The sequence below is a fragment of the Nymphalis io genome, chromosome 5, assembly GCF_905147045.1.
Source record: "Nymphalis io chromosome 5, ilAglIoxx1.1, whole genome shotgun sequence".
Classification (NCBI taxonomy): domain Eukaryota; kingdom Metazoa; phylum Arthropoda; class Insecta; order Lepidoptera; family Nymphalidae; genus Nymphalis; species Nymphalis io.
Window position 1 is genome coordinate 1075141 of NC_065892.1, and position 25953 is coordinate 1101093.

General features: G+C 32.4%; 1 protein-coding gene across 10 annotated transcripts in view; it reads right to left on the reverse strand.

Annotated features, from left to right (window-relative positions):
• LOC126768786 (polypyrimidine tract-binding protein 1) overlaps positions 1 to 25953 on the reverse strand; it is a 462213-nt gene that overhangs the window by 146930 nt on the left and 289330 nt on the right. For 3 of the 10 annotated variants that reach the window (XM_050487104.1, XM_050487105.1, XM_050487106.1), the window contains one exon: positions 8681 to 8737. The exons of the other annotated variants lie outside the window; for them this stretch is intronic. In XM_050487104.1, coding sequence (XP_050343061.1) covers positions 8681 to 8737 — 57 coding nt within the window. The remainder of the gene's footprint in view (positions 1 to 8680; positions 8738 to 25953) is intronic. 10 annotated transcript variants of the gene reach the window in all.

The following is a 25953-nucleotide window of genomic DNA, read 5'->3' on the forward strand; positions in this document are numbered from 1 at the left end:
ACTCGCCGCACTGTTCGGCTTCCGACCCCCGTTATTAAGTTCCCTACCGTCTTGAGGTCGAAATGAATAGGTTTCTTTAAAAGCCTGCTAGTATACCAGCTGTCATAGATATGAAAAGAATTGGGTTGAGTGGTCCTCAGGCGTCACCGAAAAATACGTAAAGTATAAAAAAAACTTCGGTATTCTGCGTATCTTTACTTAAATCGGTGTTTTGTTTAATTGTCATCTCTAAATATTTCTTTGTCTTTAACATATATTTAGATTTGAATAATGAAATAATATATTTTATTGTTATATTGTATCAAGAAAAAAAAATTAATTAATTACAATTTATAATGAAAAAACTATATTACTTACTTGTAATATATAAAGAGGTCGAAAGCGAGATAAAATGACCCGACAACTGTGTTCCCGGTGAGAAGATATAAATGATAACGCTTTCATTTATTATGGACTCATATGAATAATGAAACCACTAAGCCTATGTAAAACTATATCTATATCATATTAATTATAAGCATGAAACTTGTGCTTAATTTTGAAGGGAACTTCTGAGGGTGACACTAATCACATTTTGCATCTAATTTTAGAACAACTTTTTCTTTGTTATTATGTTTTATTAAAGGAAACGATTCGAACGTAGAATGACAATATTTGAGAAACACATTTCATGTCGTTAATATTTTCAAAAAAATAGTCTATTCTTATACGACTTGTATATATTTTTATTTTTTTACAATCGATAAATATGGATAAAAGTCGAAATTGATAACATAGGCTAGCAGAAAAAGTTAGAACATTTGTTAAAGAATTTTAATTAAAAAAGTTGTCGGAGGTAACCTCGCTGTATGTATGTTATCTATAGTAGATTATTTTATAATTGGCTACCCGCGGTTAGGACTGGAGCGTTTTATTTACGAAGTTTAAGCTCTAATTACACATGTATTGTATCAAATGACCCGAATGAAAATATTCAGTAGGCTTTCGTAATGTGAAAAGAATTGTTGCGCTTTCTGTTTTATTACATACATTATTTAAACGTGGTAGGGCTTTGTGCCAGGGGTGCCCCCCGCTCATCAGTTATTTCACCGGGTGAAGGGTGAGCGTGCCAATGTCATTCTCGTGGTCCGTCTCATCAACGGTGTATAGCTTATATATCTTATATTCTATGAGTAAATGGCATTTGTTGTAATTTATTTATATTTTATGGTAAATTATGTTCATCATATTAATGTATTGACTTGTTGTATATATATTTTTTTTGACTGCCTCATTGATCTAGTGGCTTGATATAAGGCCGCAGACCCGGAGGTCCTGGGTTCAATTCCCAGGTCGGGCCAATAAAAAGTTATTGGGTTTTTCTGTCAGAAAATTCTCAGTAGCAGCCCGGAGTGTGGAAGTTGGAAGTGTGTACACTCCCGTGCCTCGGAAAGCACGTAAAGCCGTTGGTCCTGCGCCTGAACTCTTTCCGGTCGTGTCGGATTACCGTCCCATCGGATTATGAGAGTTAGGGAATAGACAGTGCACCTGTGTTTGCGCACACACTTGTGCACTATAATATCTCCTGCGTAGTTGGCTTATCTCTCTTGAGATTGGCCGCCGTGGCCGAAATCGGTCTGGAGGACATTATTATTATTATTATATATATATTATTACCACTTTTATGTTGACACCATTGCTATATGGGAAGATAACTAGCTGTTGTGATGTCAAAGGCTTGGTAGAAAGTCATTATACCATTGGGCAGTGGTCGAATGATTAAAAATCCTTTTTTAAATATTGCAACATTACACTTACTTATTGATTGCCAAATTAGAAACTACTACCGGTTTGGAGAAGAAATACCCCGACTTGAGAAGAACCGGTGAAAGACACATTTTCAGTATAAAAAGAAACAGACAGGAGACGATCGTTGTTCTGTCCTTTGGAAAACACCGAATCATCGAAATGGGGCCGTGTTTTATACGCATCTCACTTTTTATTACCTAATTGCTCATCTGTTTTATTTATCAAAATACTGACCTCAATTGCTAACTTAAAGCTATAAAAAACTGATTTAAATGAAAGAAGCTACAGTACAAATGGATTGGTTTTAATGTATCATGTTATCATTTACGATATTTGTAATTAATAATCCCAATATAAATAAAATAATCATTACGTCAACTTGCATTTCAATAATTAATCATTTCCATGAAACCGAAATTCAAGTAAAACCAATACATTAACGAATAATAACCATCTGTAATATCTACGTGGAGCACTTTGGAGGTAAATGAAATACCGACTCCATAAATATTTAACTTTAACGAGCCTTTTTAACGATACTTTTAAAATGAAAGTCTAATAGGTATATTCGAATTAAAAATACACGACGCGGTTTTTAACAGTAAAAAACGTATTAGAACAGCCGCTTTAATAGACTTTTAATGATAAAAAATACAGCTTTTGATTAAATAAAATGAAATGAGTTTGGAACTTTTAGTAGCAAGAACGAACAATGGACCTGGGTTGGACAATACATTGTGATAGACAAACACGCAGAGGAAGGTTTATTTTTATTAGTTTCGTAGCTTGATTGTGAAATATAGATCAGTCACGTCTTCGTGGTGCACTTGAGCATTGATAAGTACTCTTGAGTGCTTTCTGGGCTCAGGGCTTGAGACGAATCTCTCTTCGGTCCTTAGAAGATTTCGGCAGAGAACACGCGGCATACAACACTGGACAGCGAATGCCTTATAACAAAATGAATCCGCAGCATCTATGAAAAATGCAGATAATTTCGTACTTCGTTTTGAGTTTTTTTTTCCAAATTGTTACGGCACTTATGTTTGCTTGACTATATGTGCAGTGTAGGGTTACTGGATAACTTGTTATTACGTCTTGCCATTTATTCTTCGTTTTTATAAAAATAAAATAATGATTTTGGTTTTACGGCCTGTTCCTTGTGGCGATAGCCTTGGGAATACTTCTGTTCGCGAACATAATATTGGTTAAATGATTTTAGGTAAGGTAAGCTTAATAAAGGGAGATACTTATAATTTATCTCAAACATCTTAAACACTAAGAGATACTTTAATGGAGATAATGAATCTTGTTGTTTATTTCTGTAAATCAGATAGGGTCCAGCGTTAGACGGCAGTAACGTTAGGTATATGAATAAATTCAAATGAAATAAACATTATTTATATATTTAAACTGATGAATGTATTTTGAAGAATTCAAATGTCAGAAGTATAAATTGATCGTGTATTCACTAAGGATCATGATGACTCAGTAGACGTATTCTTACTAGAGTCATCGAGTTAAAATTCGCGGAAGAGTTACAATTGGTGGTGAATTTGAAAGAAAAGATGATGGAATCTTGCATGTCTGATAAAATTCTGACACATCACCACAACGACACTATTAATATTGTAATTTGCTCCAATCCCTATCCAGACAGAGAAATCATTTGGGTCAAAAGAAGACCTGTCCCTAGGAATCTTCGGATTTGAAACCGGGACCTCGGTATTTCCGGCCGTAAGCGACCACTAGATCAACGACGCAGTCGAGGCCGTAACGATTTAAGTAAAAGACTATTTAAGATTTATCTTTTTCAAAAAAAACTAACAAATAAAGATCATGTTCCCTATATATTGGACAATTTAATCTGTCACAATGAATACACAAGAAAAACGTTATATTAATCAATGGAATTAGTATTAGTCACGTATAATATCATTGAAAGTTTGCGCAGAAATAATATAATAATTCTATTATTTCTCTTGTTAAGGGTCAAATCGAGCCGTGGTTCCTTATATTGCGAATCTCAGTCAACTCGTCGAGGAATACCTTCGCATTGCCTTTTGTTTTGAACAATCAAGTCGAGATGAGATCCAAACCTCACTTGACACAATTTTACCGTTCAAATTAAAACGGTGATACGGCTTTGAGCATTAGACGCTATGGAATACATTTTTTTAAGTTATATGAATATGAGATCAGTGTTTAAGATAATTTTCTAAATCAATTTTGTATCCACCTAAACATTAATAGCCAAGTAACATTCAATACGGAACCACTAATGAACGTCTCGATGACTGCAACCGTATCGCAATATTCGTACAATTTCCCATGGTGAATATTCCACATACATCAAGAACTACTTTTCCCATCGGGTGCGGCGCAATGTCCGTGGCAATGCACTTTCGCTGACCCCTTGCCTCCTCCCACGAATGCGATCTCTTTCACACTCGCTACTTTCTTCGTTTCACCTCTCTCTTGCACGCAGTTGCGTCTGCGCTTCCCGGTTGCCGAGGTAATAACATTCTACGACGGTATACGTCGTCGGCGTGGAACGGGTTCTGTCGATGACTTGGGCGATTACTTGTATGAGAAACAATGGTCACCACGATCACATTTACAAAACTGGTCTCACAATTTAAAAATATTTTTGTAGCGTCTCATATATTATTTACATCAAACAAAACTTACTTTTTACATTACAATTATAAATTTCAGCTTAACGTATAAACGTTGTTTAGTGGGTCATAAGATAAAGACTGACTTCTTTCTTTCTGTCATCATTGATTTGACATTCGAAAGAATGTAACAGCATTATATTATTACATCATCTTCTAAACATTATTTATAAGTAAAGCAGTTAGTTAGTGTTTACGTTCCATTACATAAGTTAATTCCACTGCACAGTAGGTTAATTTACTTGTACATTATTAAGCATTTTATTACTGAATGTCTGATGTATAGATTTATTATCGTGTTAAATTTATTTCGTAGTAACTTTCAATGAAGTTAATGTTACACCAGTAAAACACGAAGTAAGTCGGAACGAGTCTCACCAGTTATTCCAGAAACAAAACATTACGTGAACGTTGCAATACTTCATAGTGTTAGGCAGATATCAATTTTGTGTGTAACTTACCCGACACAGGAAACTCGAAAGCCGTCGATCTTTCTAACGCTCACGTTCTATGTTGTTTCACTATCTGCTCGACTTCCAGGTGAATGGTTTTCTAGAATACGCGAATGTTAAAATTCTATCCGAAGTCTATAACATTATAATCGTAAGTTTGTATGTATGTATGTGAATAAAACAAAAACGAAAAATTATTGTATACGGTTTCATGGATCCATTAGAGGCCGCATCTAAGTTATGGATCACACAGATGTATCTCCATCCAGTGTAATTTAAAAGCTGGATATCAAGTGTGCATTCGAGTGCCAAGGGTATTTCAACTTTAACAATCAAATATTTAGGACTACATTCGTTAGTATCACTCTCAGGAGGACCGCGTCCTAGACTTGCAAGCGTATCGTCGCTCTCGGTACCGATTGTACCAAGCGCCTGGCGGGCGTTTTTATTTTGAAACATAAGCCTAAGTATTTGAGTGCACATTTGATTGTGCAGTTTATGTTCCTATGGAGTATTGCGACTAGCAACATTCCATCGCACAATGAGTAATTTAAAAATTCAAAAACTCGTCGACGCTCCGCGTACAAGAGGTGAGGCGATCCTACGAGCTGCTCTGCAATTTAGACAGTTATCTGTTTACATACTACACAATGTGCTTAAAAGGGAAACAATTCGTACCGGTAGACGTTCGAACAAAAATATTTTCAAACTTCGGCGATCTAAATTTTATTTCAACATTTGTTTTTGAGATTTTAAGTTCATAGATGTTGACGAACAAACTGGTATTGTTAGGTCTGGGATAACTTCATTCATAATTCTGTAAATATTATAACAGAAAATAAAGCTCGTCAGTGGGCAACAGAATGAGATCTTGAATTTAAAATCAATTACCAAGAAAAATAAGGAATGTAATTCTTCGAAGCGATCCGCGTGCTGGATGCTAATTGGTAAACATGCAGCGCACTGCCCACGACCGCTCACTACCCGCGCGTATACTATTTTAAAATGAAATTCTTTCGATTCATATATTGCAAAGTATAATTGCACGTAATCGAGTTATGTAGCGCATCGCTTCTGGAATTTCTGAATAGCTATTCGATTGAAATTTAATTACTCAAACGTTTTTCGATATACTTAGCATATTCTGGATGCGTTGCATTCCGCTACAATATAGAAAGTTTTGCAATAAATAACAAATTTATTTCGTCAAAACATTACACTTATTTATACACAACATATAAAGCGAAGGGTTTTGTTTGCGATAATAATTAAAATAAATATATTTTATGAAATCAAAAATGGAAATTTTCATTAAAAGGGTTCAATATTGCCGCTTAATTTTTTAAATAAACATTCGAAGTGAAAATGAAAATATTATTCTTGAAACAATGCTTATTAGATTCAATTCGCAGGCGCGATTGTGTGAATTTGTAATAAATAACATAGCAATTTGAACTTTAATTCGATTGGCGTAATGTTTGAATTCATTCGAAGTATAAATGTTCAGTTATTTGCAGTGTGGCGCGGTGCTGCGGTACGATGTAACAGTGAGGCGGTAAAAACTCGGCTGTAATTAGTCTTTCGAGTCCAACCGTGAAGAGATGCAAGCTTCAAGTGGGTAGCGAGAACCGATGCGCCGGACTCTGGCGCCTCTATTAAATAGGTGCACATCAACTAGGCTATTTCTATGGAAAGTGCCACGTTATAACTATTTCTAAGCAAAAAATGTTTTTATATTTTAGTTCATAATACACATTCAAATTCTCAAATTATGACATTTTTTTAATATAGTTTTACGACTACTTGTATAAAATATATATTTAAAAAATATAAAATACCATACTCATTATGAAGGAAAATGACAATTTGGGGCACAAATGACGCTTGAAGATAAATAAAATACAAATGCAAAGGTGACACTTATTTGCGTCAGAAATACTTGACAAACGTGACATATTTTACGTTGCTTCCTCAATTCGCGAAATGCAAATAATATTCTCGCTTAAAAAAGTTTCACTTACAATAATATTAAGTTATAATCCTTATTTAAAGTTTATATGTTAGCCCCTACTGATATTAAGTTCAATCATAAGTGTGTAACATAGTATGGAGTAAAATTGACACACATATTAGGTAACAACGTATAGTGTCAAAAGCCACATTGTTTTGTGCCTAATTTTAAAACATTCATTGATTTTCCTTCTGGCTGTTTGCACAAAGGTAAAACTTTCTGGAACCTCGTCTAAGTACCACCTACTCATCAGATGTTTTATTACAAGATATCAATACTTTGAATCACTGTGCAAGTAATTACAGACATAAGGAATATGATGAGGGATCTAATCCCTTGCTTGACATACTTGTTGAATACATATTATTATTTCGAAGAAGTGCCTGTATCTTTGTCATTAACTCATCCTCACCTTCCCAGATAAGAACTAAGAATTTCGCAGCGCATTAATTTCTCATTGTTCGTCTATCAATTAAGAATAAATAAATAAAAACATATATTTTTCAACACATGTGAGTAGACACGGAGGCGGAGATAACGGCATACAAAGCGTCATGGCGTTTGCCGTCGCGTTATACGAATCGGTCTTACGAGACACGTTAATAAATGTTTCACATCAAAAACATTTCACGTATTTTTTATATGAATTTATCTGCTACAATTCAAGTTACTTACATATATATATATATATTTACGTCACATTCACAAATACAAAACATAGAACTGTGGTGTCTATTCATTTTTCAAATCGTATTCAGGAATTGAATGTATAGAAAACTCCAGTGGAAAAAAATGTTTACATGAGTTAAGGGAGTTTGAAAAGCAAAAAGACCAAATAACTTTGTGGATTTCGAGTTCGCTTTGATACTCTTGAAAGTATGAAAATCTTGTTGATTAACTCTTCGGTCCCTTCGGAGATATATATTTTTTATTTTATTTGAGAAAACTCTGATAGCTGCATTCGTTTCTGAACGTTATATTTATCCATTATAAGTTTAACTTGAGATGTGACTATTTATCTGAAGTTCGCGGTTCATCTTTTGATGGTGATAGTTTGTATATGAATGTCAAAGACATTATTTTCTATATTTCAAACGTCATAAAGTTATAAATAGTATCAAATATAGTTGATATTTTTCAACGAAATACGATTTTAGTTTTTGTGTCGATCTTTTATCATATCATTTTTATATTAAAAATTTGTATGACATAGTTATTTTAAGATGATCTATTATTTATGTGTAAATAATATTTGCATCGTGTTTAATTTTATGGTTGATATTTTAAAACGCCCGATCCGAGCGGAGAGAGACTGACGAGACCAACAGATTTAAGCGCTTTCCGAGGCTAGAGAGCAATACCGACTAACCTAACCTTACGTCTCAAAAAAAAACCTTTAATAGCCTCCACGACCTCTGGACCAATGAGACACTAAAAAGTATGAAAATCATATGTAATATTAAAATGATTATCATAGTTTACTTGGCGTTAAGGCTTTGTCTAAGCCTGTATGGGTAGGTAGCACCCACTCATCAGATATTCTACCGCCAAACATAACGTTCGAAAGGCTGATGGCACATTGGGAATGAAAGGAACGGTTAATATTTCTTACATCGCCAATGCCTACGTCGATGGCACTTACTATACGGTGGCCCATTTGTCAAACCTTTACTTCATAATAAAAATACCTTAATTGAAATCTTAGTCTAATTAAGTCATCACAATCTACCGATATGCTTTCGAATTTAACTCACCGTTTCGGACGCTGTGTAGCGCCCGTTGCTGCACTCAAGTAGTGAAGATTCACTCACCTGCAATAAAAAAAATATACACAATGAGTTGAAATTAAAAAAATATATTTATGAAATGTTAAATAAACACGATTTGCTCTTTACAAAAAAAACCGTAGCTGATAGTCGGCGACGTAATTTTAACTGAATTTTGATTTAATTTTTTACTAACTGAAGTATATATAAGTAATCCGGAACATTTAATAATAATTATTAACGCTTACATATAAATAACTAGGTTATTGTTACGTATACTAATATATACTATACGTGTACTGTTTCTAGCTGTACATAAGGCACTTTTATATCAACATGATATAAAAGTGCCTTATGTACGACTTATTCCGTAATGTAATCGATTCCAATGGTTATTAGTCATTTCAGTGTTTTGAGGATTATTAAAAAACATCGTATTACAATCGACGTAACGAATGGAAAATTCATTTATAACAAAAAAAAATCAAAATGTATAAATGTGCCAATATATAATTATTTATATTATACATTATTGTCATGTTTGTGATTAAATTAATTTAAAGGTGTTCGATTCGGAATGTAGATTCTATCGAGAAGGTGTTGTAACAAATTAAGTTCTTACTTTTTTATTCATATGTAATAATATTATCACGTATATACAATGTGTAGTGTTACAATTTGTATCAACGAATACGAAATCCACGCTTTTTTTATAGTCTCTTAATGTTTTTTTACATCATTTGTCACTATTGACTTCCATATTAATATATTTTTTTTCATTATCATCATCATCATCATCAACACTTCGTCGTCCACTGCTGGACATAGGCTCTCCAATGGCCGCCACTGAGCTCGATCTCAGCGCTCAATTTCTATCCGCTACCAGCCACTTTGCGAATATCGTCACTCCACCTAGCCGGAGGGCTACGCTACGTTTTTTTGGCCAAGTTAAAAAATCTATTTTTTTATAATAGAAACGAATACCAGCTTTGCTATTCTATAAAATCACACTTTATTACTCACCATTAAAGTGTTGATAACCGACTTCTGGTGATAAACTATATTGAAGCTTGTATTCTTGAAATGTTATAGTTATTATGGTCAAAGTCGCATATCACTTACTTTCATTTCCCGACCGATATCTGCGGTAAGACTCGTTTGCTCCAACAGAATACTTGCCCCAGGAAAAACATGTTGACTTTGCGGAGTCGGATACTTTGAAGTTTAACCTTACTTTTCGTGTTTATAATGACTGTCGCTGATTTATAAAAAATAGATATGATCTTTATTTATATACTATAACCGGCAGATAGCTGAATCTTTATAGTGGTTCGAGATATCTACGTATATATGTTTGAAGGGTGAGTGAACCGGTGTTATTACATGCACAAGGGACATAATACATCTTAGTTCCCAAGGTTGTCAGCGCGTGGACTATGAATAGAATGGTTAATCTTACAGCGCCAATGTACGAGTGGAGTGACAACTTGCCATCAGGTAACCCATTTGCCTGTGTACCTATATCCAAACCGTGTCACACTGTGTTGCTATCAATGACATGACATTTGAAAAAAGAACTTATATTAATAACAATATTTAAACATATCGTGTAAAAACACGGTTCATTATTGTTTTATTGTATGTATAGATTAAAATCATTTTATAATGAACTTTGTCACGACACATAAATAGAATCCAATGTCCGGTAATGCCTAGCTTGAACTAATTTACTTTATGATATATAAACCTACATGAGCACAGGCATTAAGTTGCCTACTTTAAATATAAAAATGTATCTTTTTATTATTATTATATATATTATTGTTATTATAACGACGTAGCAAAAAAGAAATATTTTCTTAAAAAAAAAAAAAAGTTAACAATAAAAAACGAAATCACTAAGTTTATAAAACCGAACAATTCTGTATCGATATTCGCCAAGTTATTTGATAAGCAACGTAGAATATTAAACTCGTCAGAACACAAAGCGTTTGTGCGGACCTTGTTTTAGCACAATTCATGGGGACGGGAAACCGCAATCCGCGCTTAACTTCATTACGGGAATTGCTAAACGTCCTATTGTTGGTCAAGCCAAGCCCCGTGGTGCACAAGGAATTAGTCGAACAAATAATGGGAATATAACCTGCATTCAACTTGATTCACTTACATGAAACTATAAAATTGTTCTATAGTGTACTTACTTAAGTACTTAAGCTCATTTGCTCTCGAAAAGCTCTTTATAAATATTACTTGTAATTAGTACTTGGTTTAGAAGGGCGTAACTGTCACATTACAAGGTTGAATTACATTAATGTCAAGTTGAATAGAAGAGTTTACATTAGAGTATCTTCCACCGTTGCCCCACTTCAGGTCGGTCGGTCAGAGGCTTTTAATTTAACCAAATTCTAATGTGGCTGACATTAAATTCCCATTGAATTATAATAACGATAATTTTATTAGATAATAAAAATGTGGCTTCAAATATAGAAAATTACTTTTCCATTTCATACCATGACATTGTTAAAAGCTGAAACTGGTGCATAAGTTGCTCATAGTTTAAAGGAAAATGATTTTCCGTTAATAGCGCGCGGCTCACAAAGGAGCTTAGCGTTGAATAGATTTAACCCCAATTTGATAGAGATACGCCATCGCAGCTTATCATGCATAGATATGGAAGGCGAATTATTTTATTTATTGCTAAATACATTCATAAAATATTTATGTAAAAATCCTTATACATATATTTTTAAGAGCTTTATTAATAACATTTAAGTATGGAAATAATTACGTTTGTTCTGTTTTCGCTTAATGAGCGTGAAATCATACTAAAACAATGAAATGGCCAGTTGTTTTTATTTGTTTTACGTAAAAACAACAAATGCTATTGATAAGGAAGTTTTGCACAATGTATAGTATGCTTATATTTTTGAGATATATAGTTTTTTGACTAGATATAAGGATCCTGGGTTCAAATCCCAGGTTAGGCAAAAAAATAATGATTGGGTTTCTCTGTTGAAAAATTCCCAGTGCGGCTACGTTTCCTTCACCAGCGGAGGCAATAAGACGTGATGTTAAAAATCTCTTTGCACTATAACCATAATAACGGATTTTACACATACCAAATAGGGACGTGTCTAGCTAGTTAACAAATAGCTGCTATATACATTTAATAGAAGTATTGCAGCATTTAACGTATTGAATAAATGCATACCTATTTAATAAATAGTCGATGTTATTTTTTTGTTACGAAAGAATAAAGAAAGTTCTACCTAGAAGATAGAGCCGCGGGTCATACGTAAAGAGAACTAGAAGCTTCGAAATCTTACATCTTCAGAATAATTATATTAATGATAGACTATTCGATGGAAATTTTAAGGCCATTGTTAGCATCGTACAAAATAAAGATACAATTATTAATTTTATTATAAAATTAAAAACATTTTATACGAACAAGTATTGTATATTTTTTGTATCGCGAAATGATGACTCGAATGACGCGGAAATTTTATAATATGATAAAATTTGTTTTGATGTTATATTTTATGCGATAAAAGCATAATAGCATATTAAACAAAAACAATATACAGTTTTAAAGGTAAACTTTTGAAGATGTTATTAAAAAAAACATAAGAAAAAATATTTTGCGGCAAATTATGCATACAACCTTAGCACTTGGGTTTACAACTACGGGCGGAATTAACGCTTGTTGTCATACCTAATTAAGTATTATAATATTTATTTAAAGAATTATTATATAAAAACCATTTATCCACCTATAATATAAAATAAGTGAAATATTTATTTCTGTATATTTTTCAGATGAAACATAAAATTATTTTTGCGATAAAATTCGACAATACACCCTTTTTCGCTACACCAAGCAGGTCCTTTATCTGACATATATATTATAGAACGTTATAATATCAGATAAATAGCGATTTGTTATTTCTTCTTAAAAGATACATATGTTGCTGAATAACTAATAATATTATTGTACAAGTGTATCCAAACCTTTCTCCATAAAACAGAGAGGGTTTTGCCGAGCAGTGGGACATATTTTAGAGGCTTTTTTTTAAATATTTTTTTTAGATATTTATTTGTAAGTGCTACAATTTGTGTATGTACATCGGTAGGCTTTCCAAGCGAGCTATTTAAATAACAGCACCGATTTAATGAAACAAGTTACGAATTAAGTTTTTCACCCTTATCAACCCTGAGGATAGGAATTTTCCTTAAAAACTTAAATTCCTTAACCTTTACTATACGAATATTCCGTATTATATACATAAAAAACAATAATCGGTTATATTTTTTTTTCAATTTAAATATGGAATTACATAACAAACAACAAATCGTTATATTCTTTAAATATTTTAAGATACATTTTATTTGTATACAGATTAATAGTCGGAATGCTTTTTATGAAATTTCTTTATAAAGTGAATCAAGTGCCGCCCCTAGTAGTAGCAACGAAAAAATGTAATAAATGTTTGCGCTAGTGAATCTGCTCTGTTATATCTTATTAAACAATAACTTATTCCAAATCCTAATTAAATGTGTATTAAGCGATCGTAAAAATATTACGTCAAATACATATTAAACATCGCAGGCCCAAGCTTATTTAAATTAATTAATTATAAAAAACAACTAATTGAGTTATGAAACAATTAAATTATTTTTATTGTTTAAATATAGAACTGAAAAATAATAACAAAAAAATGTTTTCTTCATTTTGACATTAAAATAATATATGTTTATTAGTTTTTCTTTATCCAAACGGATGCGGAAATAAATACGCGAGTTCCCTATTTTACTAACTGTGGCCATAGCATGAAAAATCATATATTTAATCTCGAATAAAGAACTGATGATATTAGACGTTTCGAACGAAATAAATCGATTCATTCGTTTGCGAGCTACGAACCCACAGCAAGCAAACGAACAAGCAGTCAAACAAAAACTTCACTCGTTAAATCGGTGCTATGTTTGTATAAATATTGACAACGTATGTATGTTCATTATTAGGTAGAACATTAAACATATTGTGTACCTTAATAAGGGCATAACTTCGGTTGCCTGTTTCACTTCGAGTTTACGAAGTTCTGACTTCGCATCTTCCTAGCATTGTTTAAAGTTTATTAAGTTTTGAACATTGCATGACGTGAGCCGAAGGCGGATTGGTAATGAAATGATCGTAAATACTACTTTGAAAACTTTTTTTTTTAATTAGCAAACTTTAAATATAATATGCATTTCTTTGTTATAAATTTTGTCTAGTACAACAAAATAACAATAAAACAAAATACATGATTCGTCTTTGTATAAATTATTGAATAAGTAAGAACTATAAGGAGCATCATTGCATATTGGCGCTTTAAATAAATGTTTAAATATACATACATTTATTGAAAAAACAAATTATTTAAATCAGATTTATGAACATTATGGCGTTAAATAAAATAAATATAAAAATTAAAACATAATAAAAGACAACCGTCCGATATCTTCCAAATAAGTGACATTATATTCAAAATTGATAAATAATATAATCTTGATACCTTTGCGTAATAATTTGAATATTACTTTATTTATTCCGAAGAACGGACTAAATATTCTTAAGAGTAGTGGAAAGTTAAAATTAAATTGAAAACAAATTAAATTCTGAAGCAATAATACTTACATTTCAGGACGTTTCCTTGTTAAAAACAGACAAAAATAAAACAAAAGCAATTGGATCCGGTTTATAGAACTACCATCGAATGAATGGATATCAAGCCGAACTCATATTTTCAAATAACCTCTCCCAATTATAATTTAAAAAAAACCAACGTTCATCGAAAAAGTGCGGGCTTTCGCGACTTTTCAATCGTGGAAATGAAACAAGATCTTGAATTTCTAGTATATTTTTATTGAATACGAAATAGTTTTTTTGGACGGAGTTATTAAAAGAGGCTCTTTATTTATGTATAGTATAATAACTAGCTGGTACCCATACCCGCACAAAGCTGGTACTGGTGAACTAATATTGTCTTAAGTACCCAAACGATTATTATGAAATTTTTCATAGTTGTCAGGGTACACAAAAAAAAACATAACAAACATAAAAACGTACCAACTTCCCTCCCCCCGAAAATGCAATATAAAATACAAAACAGATCAATCAGACATCAATAAAATAGTTTGACAAACGAGTAATGTGAGTATTTAATCGGACGAACGTCTAAAGCAACATCTTCACTAACTACAAATTACTTTTCGTCTTCAAAGTCCACATTCTTGGGGTAAATAAAATGTAGGGAAGAGCACATAAAATGTTTTGGGGTTACTTCTGATGACGTCAATGTTTTGACTCTTTGATCAAAAAAAAAATACTTCTCTAACCAATTTTCGAATTCTTTCATTTGATCGCTTCCTTAAAAGTTTTATCACATTTAATGAAACTTTTGTTTATTACTATTTCATAACAAAACAAATAAACATTCTATTATATGCGTAGGTGTTTGAAATAAATATTTATTATTGCGTATATGAGCTTCCTGCTTCCCCCTTCCTTCTTAAGTCCACGCGAGCTGGTTCTCGATGTCACCGCCTAACTGTGATATCAATTCCATCGCGCACAAAGAAATTTGGCAACTCCTTTCTTTGTCGCACTACCAAAAAATGGAATTCCTTACCAGCTCACGTGTTCCCCTCCTCTTCCAACCCGAGTTCCTTCAAACGAGGCGTGAAGAGGCATCTTGCGGGCCGGCAAGGCGGGGACGGCTAGTACAGAACATTCTTCCCGACTGTACTGGCCGTCGTCACGTTTGGACTCTACTACCACTTACCATCAGGTGGAGTAGAGTCAGTTGCCATCCCAGCGCATATAAAAAAAAATGAGTAAAGCCCAAAATATGTCGGGAATCCCTCAATAAATAATTTACGTGAAATGGAAACATTCAATAAGAATAAAATCATTTTTTTTTAAATTGGCAAGCACAATCACTTTTGAATCGTCATTACATTTAAATTTAAGCCTTTTTTAATTTAATGGCAGGTATGTTTCATCATAAAAACATAATTCTCAAAATTTATAAACCAAATGTTTGTTTACTTAAATCAAAGCTCATACGAGTGCGATTATTTTAAAAGATAATGTTTCTATATAATTTCTGGTAAAGTCTACAATATATTATTTCATCTCCATGTAATGTGAAACATTTTTTAAATTGAGCCATAAAGTGAAGTCTTACCGAGCTACCTGGCTAAGGGAGGAGAGAATTTAATAAAGTTACGTGTATTTTACCATGAATTATTCTGCGAAGTATGTTTTGTATTTTTTGTAAATTAATACCGGATGAATCAAAGTTACTTTATCCGGCTTAAGGTAAGAAATGTATTCGTATAATTTATATTTATTTTTATTGAACTTCTTTATTTGAAATGTTATCTTAAATCACATTAGCATTACAATAAACGGAGATAGTCCGGTAGATAGGACACGAAGAACTTAACCAAAGGTCGCAGATTCTAATCTGAACGACTCTTACAAATGCTTATTTTGTTTCGTATTCCCATTCATGCGTATTGTATGAAGAGGCTTAAGGTCTAAACTCAATTTCAAGTTACAATTACTAAAATAGGTATAATTATATTAGTAATATTGAAATTTTTTCAATTAAATTCGATATATATATTTTTGATAGCAATTAATTAAAATTATAGAAAATCAATAAATAAATATGGAAGGTAAATAATAAAAATATGATTTATTTAACAAAATAAACATAATTTTCTTATGACTATAATAGTATATAGAAATGAAGTATAGCGACGGCGGAGACGCACATGATCGTATGAAAGAGCGTTATGCCCTTTGCCGTGACGGCATACGAGCCGATCTTACCCGCAAGGAGCACTGGTAAATATTTCATTAAAAAAACATTAAGAGTTTTATCACGGATATAATAATATAATTATGGCGGATGTTAGTGATGAGGCTTTGGATGTTAAGAGTCAGCTTTTTATATTATTTTGGGAAAGCGGACGATCGAATGGGCTACTCGGGGTCAAGCAGACACTCACAAGCAAAGACACAGGTAGTGTAAATAAACCACTTCTTACACAGTCAAAGCGCAACCCACAGCGTCTAAGATGTTAATGTCCCTTGTGCCAGTAATTACACTGACCATTCAGGCCGGAACGCTGCATTACAAAGTATGAATATTTGGTGGTAGAATAAATATGACGTTACGACTTTTTTTTTTTTAGCCTTTTGCCGTCCACTGCTGGACGAAAGCCTCCCCCATAGAACGCCAACCATCCCTTGACGTTACGATGGCCAAAATAAAAACTTTAAAACATTAGCTTTGCCTTTAAAAAAAAACCACATAAACAAATTTCGATTGTTAGGTGTTGCTTCAATTACAAAATTTCACTCATTTGTGATAATACTAATTCAAAAAAAAAACTACGTCTACCAGATTTATCAGGAGCCGTCTACGTGACACATAATATAATCCCGTGATAATAGTACGTTTTTTAATATGTTAAGAAAAGATACGATTATATTGTTTACTGGTATTCGATATACAAAAACGATACATTTCCAACGTATACGAGTAAAATGGAACAGTCAGAATACGCTCAGGATGTTGTCTATTTTTTATTTATGAGAAACAAAAGAGCTAAAAGACTACTCGGGAAGTGCTCTACACAAGAGAATCGTGTAAATTCGTCAAGAGTTCTCGACTGAAGACATGTTGTACTAAGCAAATAAGAAAATTTTACCAGACATGGTAATCCTTATACAATATTCTTGTTATATATTTATTGGCGTAACCAGGATTTTAATCTGATGAGCCTCGAGCGAGATTGTTAAATTTCGTTTTCAATTTTTTTTTCATAATCAATACACCAATTAATTTTTGCTCTGCGTTATATTTCTTATGATTATTTAATGATTGATTGAATAAATAATTATTAAGAAAATACATTGTGTTATTAATGAACTATAACTGATACATAACTGAAATGGTCTAGTGGCTAAAACATGTAAAACTTAAATGAATATTGCGGGTTTATATCCAGACAAATTTCTCAAGTCGTTAATTAGTAAAAATTCATCTCGTGCTCGTCGATGAATAATTTGTTTAACAGCGGGACATTTTCGGGCCGTTACATTTTTTTATATAAAAAAATGATAAAAATTCAAATTACAAATACACGAATTAAATATTTTGGTATAATTTAATTGTCTGTTCGTGTTTCACATTGTTAGATCGCGTTCTGTCCTAGAGAGACTCAACACGTCTACTTATCAAAATATATATAAAGGTATGTTAACTAATATACACGTTTCGCTAGTAACAAACTAAACACTATCAATTCAAAACACGTGGAGTCTTTATTAACATATCGAGCATAACGTATCTGTGTCTACAGCGATCAATATTGGACAAAAGGCGTTTATTCATCGATGTTTTTATTCTTTACTTATATTTACACCGTTGCTTCGAAATTCCGATAAAAATAGATTTTCTACCGGTGATAGGCTTTGTACAAACCTGTCTAGGGGGTACCCATTCATCCGTTATCCGACTTCAATTCTTTTTGAGTGAGTGAGTGAGCCAGTATAATGTAATACAAGAGATATCATAAATGTATGTCATGGTTGGTCTTTTTTTTAAGAATAAATTAAAACAAAATATATTTGAAATATTTTTTACGCGCTTATTCAGAATAACTAAAGCTATGATATATATAAACATAAAAGATTCCTTATTTCGCACATAAATACCGATGTGTCAGCCTATACAAATATTATATAACAATGTTTAACATAAAATATATCGCGGGTAAATACGTTGATATATTTTTTTCTAATACATCATATAAAACTTGGAAGAAATAAAGCTGAATATACATGAAAATAAAAATAAACAGAAATGAATAACATTGCTATGTGATTTCAATATTTGAATCTTGTGTTTATTTTGCATAGGGACGATAATGCAAGACGGGTTCAGTGCAAACTGATATTGTAGTGCATGCATGCAGCAAACACGAAGCAATGGAAGTAAATAATGTATATCAGCTTTTAAATAAATATAAAATATTTTCTATTGCTAGTCGGAAATAGACTCTTTCAAATTATTGGTTCAATAATGAGGATCACGGTACCATAAAACGACAGTGGGAGAAAATCCTTAATAAATGATAAGTGTGTAAGACGTGTAAGTTTATTCTTCAATTCTAACTTAAATATATCCTATGCTACTCACTGATAATGAAGCTTTCTTTAGGTAGAAAAACTTTAAAATCCGTTTCATCTACATTATTTTATATCTAATTATATAACTTGTGTAATAATTATTTACAAAATAAGATTTAAATTTATTAATCCATAGATATATTAGTATTGCGAAAGTAAACACTGTATGTCTAACTGTTACGCTTTCACGGCTTTACTTTAAAGCGAGCTTTAACACCAAGGAAGAAAATAAGCTACTTATTTTGACCTGACCCTACCCTAAACACGCGAAAACTAGTATATATTAAAATTACGTTTAACTAATGACTCGTAACTATCACGTGACTTTGTAGACCTCGTATTGGTTTACACAATATATCAAACAGATGGCACGCGTACAGAAATAAAGTAACCTAACCTAACCTCACCTAAGTCATTAGTCAAAATTCGGTTTAACTGTGTTTCCAGTCAATAGTAATTCTGACCGAAAAACAGCGGCTGTAACAGATTTAATAAAAATTCGAATGTTTTTAACGATTTTCTATATCACTTCTTTTCTACAAAACAGGAATAAAGGAAGCACAGCGAAAAAGGGGACAAAAGATTAATTGAAAATCGATATGAGGACATACCTTTGAATCCATCGAAATACATTCAGTTTGCCTCCAAATGATAACGGACCAGAATTATAACGTCAGTCATGATTAATGTAGAGCTACGATACACTTTATTGAGTATTCCGCAACGGTGACTTCGCAAACCCGCCTATCAAAAGTCCCCTTTGATTGTTTCTAATGACTTTTTAAATATCTATTGACCAATATAAAAAACTCAATTAAAAAAAAGCAAAAAAAGAAATATTAAGATTTCGTATAAAACGATATGTAGACTAATGTATTCTTGCATTTATATGCGTGAATAACTGTGTATGTTTGTTACCTCATCACAACTAAATCGCGGAGTTGTTCGTTATGAAATTTGAAATTGTCGCGGACTGGGTTTGATCATAGGCGGGATCTCGTGTACGGAAAAAATGGACGTATGTGAAAAGAGGGGGCGATGAGAGTTACAAGAGATAGCTAAATAGTCCAAGAATAGTTTAAAAACATAATTAATTTAATCAATATGAACAATCAGTGATTTTTTAATTACTCATAATCCGATACAAAGCCACTGAAAAGGATACAATGAAGGTACCAAGGTTGCTACTAAATCAAAACAAACTTTAGACGGGATCCCTTTATATAACTTTCTGAATAACGGCGAACAATCTTTTTCATTAAAAATCCTCATGAACCTGATTATTAGGGAAGTAAAACGCCTCCGGAGAGTTTGCGAATACTCGATTTTCGGCGAAGATTTTCGCGGGGTCAAACTTGGGAATGTTAACAGATAATTACGGCTAAGTTTTAGCTAGCACGAGACATTTAACAGATGCTTTATTCGGGAGAACGCGGCTGCGAACGTACAATGAATGCTAATGAGATCACCGAGCAAGGGAATATCGCCCTTCGTGCAGAGAGAACTGAGTCCCGGATGGCTTACGCAATAACTACGTTTGGGCTTTTGGAACGCACCCGTTAACACATTTGGACTCGTGTCTAAGGTTAATTATATTAGCTTTCAAGAATACGCGGTACTGTTATAAAAAACATATTGTTTTACATACACAAATCCCACTTGAATAAAGGCATTTGAAATGTTGATTTATTTTTACACAAGACATGAAATTCACGCTCGTCACGTCGATAGTTTAAATTCAAATCAGGTGAAACTGCGAAGCGCAGCTACTTATATGATTATATTATGTACTAAAACCTACTTCAAAACATATATATATATATATATAAATATATATAAATTACAAATAAAACGTTTTCTCTGTTACTATGGATGATGACGTCATTGAAATAAAATACTATTTGATAAAAATAATAAAACGATTTTAGTAAATACTTAAATTGCATTTTCTTTGACTGAGCTCTGTTAGTAAATAAAATAAATGAAAATAACAATGTCGCTTCCGTCCACTTCAACGACCTATAGACTTACCTTTTAAGCTTTTATTTCCTTGTTGATAAAAAAAATCCTTTTAGAGAGATGAATACTATAGTACTTAGAACTTGTCATTCTAAAAAATGTTGAAGAAATAAGGGATACATGAAGGAAAAGTATTTACAATGCAAATAAGCATTTATGACGTCATTATAATTATCTTACGAACATTATAATATATGTTAGAGTTTGTGTTCGTATGTTTATAACTCAAACACACACACACATGGTGAACGACAGAACACATTCTAATAAAAAAAATGACTTTTTTATATCCATGATATAATGATGACTAATATTGAACTTTATATTTCACTAATAAAAATATATATATTTAAAAACACGTACCCGGAACAGTTTTAGTTGAGTAATTGACACTCAAGTTGTTATACAAAAACGAATCTCTAACGGCCTTATAAACGTTGCCGACTGTTCAGTTAAAAACTTATTTCGCTCTTTCATTCATTATTTATTTGACATTGAAAGAAGAAGACAAATAATTGTTTAACTTATCTATCGCTAAACATTTACAGACAGCTAACAAGCTATACTTAAATAAATAAATTTATCATTTTATTATTAATAAATATTAATACATCAATCGATGATTAGAAACAGCCTGTTAATGTCGCACTGCTGGGCTAAGGCCTCCTCTCCCTTTTAAGGACAAGGTTTGGAACTTATTTCACCACGCTGCTCCAATGCGAGTTGGTAGAATATACATGTGGAAAAAATTCAATGAAATTAGACACATGCAGGTTTCCTCACGATGTTTTCTTTCACCGTCAAGCACGAGATGAATTATAAGCACAAATTATATATTATTAATTACAATCGTTGATTGCAAATTTTTAATTATTCGAAATGAGATCGACTAATTAATTTTGGCTGTCAACCCTATAGATTATAATTTAAAACGTATATAGTTTGTAATGTATGTCAATTATATTTAGCTTACAAAGGATTTGTTAGCAGATGTAACAGGTTTATTATACAGCTTAGATTTAATCATATTAATGTTAAGGATTCGAATTAGTGGACGAGTATTGTTCTAATCGTAATTGTAGACCAGTGGTCTAGTGGTATCAGCCGAAGTTCAGGGGTTCAAATCATGCAAGACTATAAAGTTTCATGTTCTTAAATTGAGTTTATAATTCATTTTTGCTTATGATTGAATGTTTAATTCATTCTTGCATGTGTGCAAAATGAAATTAAAAAAGTGATTGTTGTCGCTTCCGTGCTTAAAATATATTTCGTTTTGGTTTTGTTATATTGTTAAAAACAATTGCTTCATATATTTTACTCGTATAAATTAAGCTTCCGTTGATAAATGCGTCGAAATTGCGAGTCTGCAATTCTAAGGTATTATTTAGTTTTACATTGCGAAATGAGGCAAGTCCATTCCTACAATCTCAGTTTCAGAAGCGAGGAGATCTGAGCAATTTACATGAGTTGTTAGCGCTATGCATCCTTCCGTACGTCACGGCCCAATTAATTTTATACGGAAACGGATATATGAGCGAGGCGCAAATGGGCTCATCACACGTACAATTCACTGTCTATCCATACGTAAGCGTTAGTCGAATAATATGTATTCGCATTCCTTGATTGCTATATGAATATAATATAAATATCTATTATAAACAAATGAATCTAGATTATTCGGAAAGAAACGGCGAAATAAAAACGAATTGTGAAGGTAAACTTAAAAATTTTCGACTCTATAATATACAACCTTCCTGAGACAAAATAATCTTTTTTATTATAAAATTCCATAGATATTTTTTTACCCAGGTCACATATTCTATCATTAAACAGCAATTAACAGCAGAAAACTTAGCATTGTAACTACAGCAACAAGGGACATAACATCTTAATTACCAAGGTCGGTGGAGCATTGGTGATGTAAGAATGATTGATATTTCTACCCACGTCTGCCCATTTTAACTAAATTATAAAAAAAGTTAAATTATATCGCCTAATATTAAGTTATGTTAGAAAAATCATGATAAGATAAGGCTTACGACGCAATACATACAATAAAAAAGCGTGAAGCTAGTTGATTTATACATCATATTAAGATCAGATTACAACAAATTATTTTTTAAGTATGTTTCTATAAGTACATCTGGGTTTATAGACACTCATTAGTTATTTAACCGCTAAATTCATAACCAGCACGAGGGATCAATCATGTAGATGAATTATGTACCATGATTGGCGTAAATAAGAAAAAAATATAATTCTTACACTGAAAATGAAGCCGAGATGGTCCAGTGGTAAGACGCGTGAATCTTAACCGATGATCGTGGGTACAAACCCGGGCAAGCACCACTGAATGTTCATGTGCTTAATGATTATAATTCATCTCGTGCTTAACGGTGAAGGAAAACATCGTGAGGAAATCTGCATGTGTCTAATTTCACTGAAATTCTGCTACATGTATATTTCACCAACCCGCATTGGGGCAGCGTGGTGAAATAAGCTCCAAAAAAAGGTAGAGGAGGCCTTTAGCCCAGCAGTGGCACATTCACAGGCTGTTACACTGAAAATAGATGATGGGAACCAGGATACATATCTGCTATTTTATTATACAGACACAATATTACTTATTATATATATCTATATATATATATATATATATATATATATATATATATATTATATTAAACTAGTTACTGTACACACAGTAACTAGTTTTCACAAATCATATTAAATTACATTACAAAGTGATACTGGTGATAGAGCTTTGTGCAGGCTCGTCTGGGTGACCACTTACCATCAGGTGACCTATATGCTCGTCTGCCTTCCTATTCTCTATAAGAAAAAAACAAAGTTATGTTACAATAAAATTTATACATAAAAACAACAAATAAACTTTATGATAAATAAATATAATATTGAAAATTGCTTAACAGGTATTTTATTAAATGTGTATGATTTTCTTTAATTTTTTTATTAAATGATTAATTTAACTTAAACCAACAGCTTACTGCCGCGTAATCTATCGTTAACGAGATTATATTAAAAAAACTTGCTCTAACGTGTTATTTTTAATTTTTATTTTTAAATATAAAAGATTGTTTACGCAGATACAATATCGGGGGATCAAATGGTAACTGAAACTAAGGAAGAGCTTTCCACTGTTCAGACAACTATAATTTACTTAAGGACACTCACATTGTATATATTCAATAGCGAATCTAGACATCACGATTCAGGAAGTTGACAGATTCAATTAACGCCATCTATCGCTAAAGAGTAGTATAATACACTACTATACAATAATTGTGTGGTAAAATGTGTTACTATAGATATACAATGTACAATTTGTCAAATACAAATAAACAGTGAGTATGTTTATTAATTCAGCGCAGGCGACGGAAGGGCATGGGGTCGGCCATTAGCTGCATTATGCAATAGCAATGCGCTCTGCATGCGAATATGACTGATTGAAGACAATGTCTTGATGTACGTTATGACGGATAACGGTTTGTAACTTTGGTTTTTGTTCGTTTGCACTTTTTTTTTCATAGAATAGGAAGGCGGACGAGCATATGGGCCACCTGATGTCACCAGCCCATTTATACAATTAAAACTTTAAACATGCATAAGGGTAAATATTATATAAAGAAGAAAGAGATGAGAAATGAGCTTTTGCCAATTTATAATATATACATTATTTAGTATATAAAACTTTCAGGTTTCCTCGCCATGTTTTCCTTCACCGCTAAGCGCGAGATGAATTATTAATAAATTTAAGCATATCGAACTCATTGGTTAACATCCACGTGTCCTACTTACGAACTAAAAATACTTGGTGGTTTTTTACTCGTCGTAGTTACCATCATGTGGCCGACTTGCAAGTTTAACAGTTTTGTCGTGAAAAACCAACATAACATTTTCCTCGTTTATAATATATTAAGATGTATTTCTCATCAGCGGCGCCTAGAACCGAATCGAATGTTTATCCCCAGATCGCCTCTGCTACTTTTAAAACATAATAAGAAATATACACCTGTTGTATCTCACTCGACGTAAGCGGCACTTGTAAATCACTGGTTGCTTATAGAAACTGATTTTATTTTAGAAAGCAAACTTTAAACGCAATAACACTACAACTTATGGAATCGGGTATATTTTTATTTTTGTATCTGAAACTTTTTAAAGAGAAATGGTCGTAGGCCCAAGTGTCATAACCGAGAGAAAGGAAAAAAATCATTTTTAAAATGCACGCTAATAACGCACGAGAAATAATATACACATGTCAAAAACCGTACTTAAAATCATTTTTTCGAAAACCAACTTCAACTTCCGAATGAACGCTTCAAATAAAAACCATAACCAATACCAATTAAATTAATATGAGACCACTATGGGATAGTAATCTGAACTAATCGCATATATATATGTCACCTAAAAGTAATAAAACATTTCTTAACTCTATAATAAATATATAATAATCGCGTTAATTCGTTTTATTTGTAGCATATTAATATTACACTAAATTAATAGCACCATCTACGAATAATAATTCAAAAGGATCATCGTAATATTTTGATATTAAAAAAACCATTAGAAAATATTTGAACGAACACACAAAACAAATTACGTCGGGTAAGCGGTAAGACGTATTCCTGCTGGCGGTGGGAAGCGCTTGACGCGGGATTACTATGATTGAGTTATAAAAACATTTGTGTTTTTTACATGTTAAAGAAATACCGTCACCGCCACACCGTAATTATATACGAACTGAGAATTATAGGGCGACATAATTATACTAACGAATTGTTATTTTATCGCAAACGAAACGAAACGTAATCGCCATTTATCATTGATGTGTAAAAATCTTAGCACGGTACACGATATGGGCAAACTGAGACTTCGAGTAAGCGTAAGATTTCGAACGTCAGATCCTTTTTTTTATATTATATACAATCGAGTTGCAGTTCTGTCGAAGTTGGCTTGGAATAGA